Source organism: Otolemur garnettii, unplaced genomic scaffold, assembly GCF_000181295.1.
Source record: "Otolemur garnettii isolate 467f Iridium unplaced genomic scaffold, OtoGar3 scaffold00268, whole genome shotgun sequence".
Taxonomy (NCBI): Eukaryota; Metazoa; Chordata; class Mammalia; order Primates; family Galagidae; genus Otolemur; species Otolemur garnettii.
In genome coordinates, this window is record NW_003852663.1 from 342,563 (window position 1) to 348,430 (window position 5,868).

Consider the following 5,868-nt stretch of genomic DNA (forward strand, 5'->3'; position numbering starts at 1 on the left):
AAAAAAAAAAAAAAAAAAAGAATAAATAAAGACATTCAGTAAAGTGAATAATCTATTCCTAGTTAATCTTTATTTGACAAATTATAATTGCATATAATTATGAGGGTATGTAGTAATGTTATGACAAGCATACTGGGAGAAACGATTGAATCAAGCTAATTTGCATACTCATCATCTTAAATACTTACTATTTACTTTTCCCGTCTAACTGCAACTTTCTGCCCTTTGACCAGCATCTCCCCATTCCCCCAATCCTCCAAACTCTGGGAACCACCATTCTACTCTCTGCTTCTGACTTTGACTGTTTTAGATTCCATATATAAATGAGAATATGTGTGATTTTTTTTCTTCCTCTGATTGGCTTATTTCACCTAATGTTCTCCAGATTCACCCACGTTACTGCAAATGACAGAACTTTATTCTTTTTAAAGGCTGAATAATATTCCATTGTGTATATATACTACATATTCTTTATCCCTTTACCCACTGATGAACACTTAGATTGATTTCATAACTTGGTTATTGTGAATAATTCTACAATGAATGTGTTTGTGCACATCTCTTTGACATACTGATTTCAAGTGCTTAGAATATATACTCAAGTAGGATTGCTAGAGCCCATGTTAATCTTTAACCTTATTTTCCATCTATTTGGGATGAATTTGTAGTAGCTTGTATTTTGGGTATTAGGGCCCATACTACTTCTGAGGAAGATTTTTCTCAAAAGTTGGAAGAAAGCAACGTACATATGTGAAATTTGACTGTGCTATACTCCAAGTTATAAGACCTTATACTTTGAGTTAGAGTAGAAGCTCCAGTTCAGGTACAGTCCCTAATAATGTGTAAACCATTAAAACACTGGAACCTTTTTTTAACATACATAAGTGGGTCTGGGAGCCTATTAGGGTGAAATCATTCAGCAGTTATGATTTCTATACTTTAGTATAACTACAGAAATTATCAAAAAGGCACACAACACACAACGTCAGCAATGGAAAAGCAGACAACCTCGGATTGGGGGTGTTTGCATTATTTGTGGTAGTTATTTCTTCTTGCTTCATACAGCTCTAAATGCATATGCACACATGCATACATATACATAGAAATACAAAACGAAATGTGAGTGTAAGAAAAAAGTGAGTTAAAATAAAGTCAGTGAAACAAAAAAATCTGGAGCTGGGCACATTGCCTAAGGAACAGAACAGAGTAACTAACACAAGGGTGGGAAACACAGATTATTTGAACAACGAGCTGCTAAGCAAGATTTTATCAGCTCAGTAGTAACTTTTGGATTTCTCAGCAGAACTAAGACTAGAGCATTTTGTTCATTGCAAAGATTTTTTGGCAACTTTTCTTTTATCAAGGAAAGAATTTAAGAACTGAAACTATTTCAAAGTAGTTGCTTGTACACAGAGCTGATAAAAGGTCCTGTGGGAGAGGTGGCGGTTAACCTTGGTTGAAACGAGTTTTAATTATTTTTTACCCAAAGCTTGTACACAGAGCTGATACAAGGTCCTGTGGGAGAGAAGATGGCTAACCTTGGTTGAAATGAGTTTTAATTATTATTTTTTTTATATTTGTTACCTGCATTTACCCAAAGAACTGGTTGTATGGTGTTTACTATACAAAAAAAAAAAAAAAAAATCAACTTCTTTTCCAGCAAGCACTCTTTGATACCAAATTAAATTAACAGGACCACTCTCCACCATTCATTTCACCTTCATCTAGATTTAGCTCCCTTACAACTGGGGGAATTATAACTAGCTGGAGGGCTTCTGGCAGCATGCTTCAGACAGTGCAAGTCAACACAAGCTTAAATTGGTACTTGGTCAAGTTCACAGCCTCCGGGTCCAAATTAGAGACAGTGACCCACTGCATCCTTATCCCTGAGGCTCTAAGCTTCCAAGGAGAAAGTTCAGTTAGTTCCTGGGCTTTGATCCCATTTCCCTTGAAAACCTAACCTCGGGGCCAAACCGGGCACAGCCTTCGCGCCTCAAGGTGCAGGCAGGCTAGGGAGGGCGGTGGGGAGTGCGGTCCCACCGCGCTGACCCGGTCCGGGGAAGACTCACCTGCTCCTCCGAGGACTCGCGCCGCCATGGGAAAGGCTGTGCAGGCTCGCGCCGCGTCTCTGCCCTGCGGGTTCTGGGGCAGGGACAGGTAGGAGCGGCCCGCGCCCGCCCCTCCCCGCCCCGCCACGCCTCCCCGGCAGCCCAGCAAAACCCACAGACAGGCAGCCTCGAGGGCTCGCCACGTGGTGGGGCGGGTACATTCGAAAGGCCGAGCGGGGAGGGCACGCGACCGGTCACGGAGCTCGGGAAGCCCAACCGAGGCTTCGAAACAAGTTACCGTTACACAGGGGAGATCTCTAGGGCCCCAGAGGACTTTTACCAGTAGACAGTGATATTTACAAAAGGCCTGACACATTTAATTGTTCCTCAAATCCGATGAGTTGGACAATTTGTCCCTTGGTGAGGCGACCTCACGTGGTGACAAATACACTGCCGCGTAAACCCACTGAATAACTACAACCCGCGCCCGAAGTACTCTAGCATGATTAACCTCTTCCCTCTTCTCAGCAAAGTCATTCTTTTACATTTTCATAAAGCAGGCGTCCTCAAACTACGGCCGGTGGGCCACAGGCAACCCGCCTAGGACATTTATCCGGCCCGCCGGGTGTTTTTGCCGCCGTTGCCTGTCTTGCTTAGCCCGCAGTCCGGCCCTCCAACGGTCTGAGGGACAGTGAACTGGCCCCCTGTTTAAAAAGTTTGAGGACCCCTGTGATCACGAGCCACTCTGAAAGGGGGCTGGCCAAAAGGGGGGTTGCGGTTCCAACAAACTTTCAAAGAAAATCCTTACGGAAAAAAGAGAACTGGCTCGGCGCCCGTGACACAGTGGTTGGGGCGCCAGCCACATACAACGAGGCTGGCAGGTTTGAACCCAGCCCGGGCCCGCTAAAGAACAATGACAACAGCAATTTAAAAAAAAGAAAAGAAAAGAGAAAGTCAGGCATTGTGGCGGCACCTGTAGTCCCAGCTACTTGGGAGGCCGAGGCAAGAGTTTAAACCCAAAAGTTTGAGGTTGCTTGTGAGTTGTGATGCCACGGCACTCTACCAAGGGCGACATAGTGAGACTCTGTCTCAAAGAGAGCGAGAGAGAGAGCGAGAGAGAGAGAGAACAAATAAAAACCTTCAAAAATACTTACGGATCCCTTCTGGCAAATTTCCTGGAGTTTCAGCAGCAGCTTGGGCTCCATTGTCGGCATCAGTTACAGCGCCTTCGCTGACAGGAATTGGGGCGTCTTGGCTGACAGGAATGTCGCCGCCTTGGCTGTCAGGAAATTGGGCGCCTTCTTCTTCTTCGGCAATTTCAACGGTGCTGACACAGACACTTTCAGCTCCATGGGCACCACGAATTTGGGGCTCTTCGTAGGGAATTATGTCTGGTGTCGTAGTCGTCACCGTTGAATCACTTTGCGAGGAATCGGGGAGCTGTACCTCAGGGCGCTCCATGGTCCGCTGTCGTGGGGATTGTAAAATGGCTTCCTGTTTAGTCGCGGGAGCTGAAAGTTCCAGAACGCTTATGAAATGATGATGTCAAAGGTAACGGCCAGGCGCGGTGGCTCACACCTGTAACCTAGCACTCTGGGAGGCGCAGGCAGGTGGCTTGTTGAGCTCACAATGTCGAGACCAGCCTGAACAAAAGCGAGACCCCTGTCTCTACTAAAAACAGAAAATCTGAGCCAAGACGATCGCTTGAACCCGAGCTGGCGGTTGCTGTGAGCTATGATGCAGCACTCCACCAGGGCGAGTTTTTAAGACTCTGACCAAAAAAAAGACATAAAGTAACTTTTGCCATCATCCGGGTAACCTCGTTCTTTGTACGCTCAATGAACCCAGAACAACAGTAAAAAAAAAAAAAAAAAGATATAAAGATACTATTAGAAACATTGCTGGTGCCTGTTAAACACAAGTGCAAAGTCACTGCCTAACACTTAATCAAATCGTAGGAATAAACGTTTGGGGGAGACTGTTGCACAACCATTTCTTGTAGGAAACGATTCCTTTTCATTCAATTGAGCTACACGAGCAAAGCTCCAGACCTAGACAAAAATAGGTTTTGGTCTCTTTTAGAGTCCATCCATTATTTTTTATTTTGATATTAACCCATGGATTGTAATACAAAATAGACCAACAAAACCCGTTTTTACATTTACTGCAGAATATTCTTAAAGGCATTTAAAAACATTATTTCAGGTTAATTTGAGAGTATAAAGAATCAGGTTACAATGCTTGCATTTTTTAGGCATAGTTCATCTTATAATTGTGTCCCGCCCCCAAAAGGTGTGTCATAACCCCCAACATTATGCCTATTAAGTGGGAGCACACCCTTCACCCTCCCTCCTCCCCTCTCCCTGTTCCCTCATTCTCCCGCCCCCCACCTTGAATTAATTTGAATTTTTCTCTCATGTGAGTATGCTTTAGTTCATCTACTGGCTTCATATTACTACTGAGTACATTGGATACTTGCTCCTCCTCTCTTGTAATACTTTGCTAAGAAGGCTGTGTTTCAACTCCATCCAGGTTAATACAAAAGATGTAAAGTCTCTGTCTTTTTTTTTTGAGACAGAGCCTCAAGCTGTTCCCCTGGGTAGAGTGCCGTGGCATTACAGCTCACAGCAACCTCCAACTCCTGGGCTCAAGCGAATCTCCTGCCTCCGCCTCCCAAGTAGCTGGGACCACAGGCGCACGCCACAATGCCTGGCTATTTTTTTGTTGCAGCCGTCATTGTTGTTTGGCGGGTCTGGGCTGGATTCGAACTCGCCACCTTAGGTGTACGTGGCTGGAGCCTTAGCCGGTTGAGCTACAGGCGCCGAGCCGTCTCCGTCTTTTTTAATGGCTGCATAGTATTCCATGGTATACATACACCATAGGTTGTTAATCCATTTCTGGGTTGAGGGGCATTTAAGGTTGTTTCCACATTTTGGCAATTATAAATTGAGCTGCAATGAATGGTCTGCTGCAAATGTCTTCATGATGAAATGATTTTTTTTTCTTCTGGGTAGATGCCTAGTAGTGGGATTGCAGGATCAAATGGGAGATCTAATTTGAGTTCTTTGAGGATGCTCCATACTTCCTTCCAAAAAGCTTGCATTAGTTTTCAGTCCCACTAGCAATTTAAAAGTGTTCCCTTCTCTCTACATCCACGCCAGAATCTGCAGCTTTGAGACTTTGTGGGCCATTCTCATTGGGGTTAGGTGGTATCTCAAGGTAGTTTTGATTTGCATTTCTCTGATGATTAGGGACAATGAGCATTTTTTTCATATGTTTTTTAGCCATTTATCTGTCTTCCTCAGAGAAGGTTCTGTTCATATCTCTTGCCCAGTGGTAGATGGGATTGTTTGCTCTTTTTTGTTGATTAATTTGACTTCTCTGTAGATTTTAGTTATCAACTATTTGTCAGATACCCTGAAGTATCTTTTTAGTTCTGAAGATTGTCTTTTTGCTTTACTTGTTGTGTCCTTAGCTGTGTGAAGGCATTTATTATATAAAAAAATCCTTTAATGAAAATTCAAAGAAAAATGTTATTTTTGGTAATTGAAATAGCTGAGGAATTGTTTTGAATTGTATGAACATTGCAAATTATATAGTTAACTTTATGATGGCTGCTAGGAAACTCAGACCAAATTTGCAACCCACCTCTAATAACTATGAATATTATTGGCATATTTCAACCTTTCTTGTTATCTTTAATAACTGCATTCTCTCCCAAGTCCCTAATTATTATTATCTTATGCAGTAAGTAACACTGAAAGCTCCTCAAAACCTTTTAAAAGGCTTAGTGCCTGTAGCTCAGCAGCTAAGGCATCAG

At 43.3% G+C, this 5,868-nt stretch overlaps 1 protein-coding gene across 1 annotated transcript in view; it reads right to left on the reverse strand.

Annotated features, from left to right (window-relative positions):
• Window positions 1-3,509, reverse strand: part of TAF7L (TATA-box binding protein associated factor 7 like) — a 26,948-nt gene extending 23,439 nt beyond the window's left edge. Inside the window, exon 1 of the mRNA XM_003802970.1 lies at window positions 3,203-3,509. Within this exon, the coding sequence (XP_003803018.1) occupies window positions 3,203-3,509 (307 nt within the window). The remainder of the gene's footprint in view (window positions 1-3,202) is intronic.
• Window positions 3,510-5,868: the final 2,359 nt, after the last annotated feature.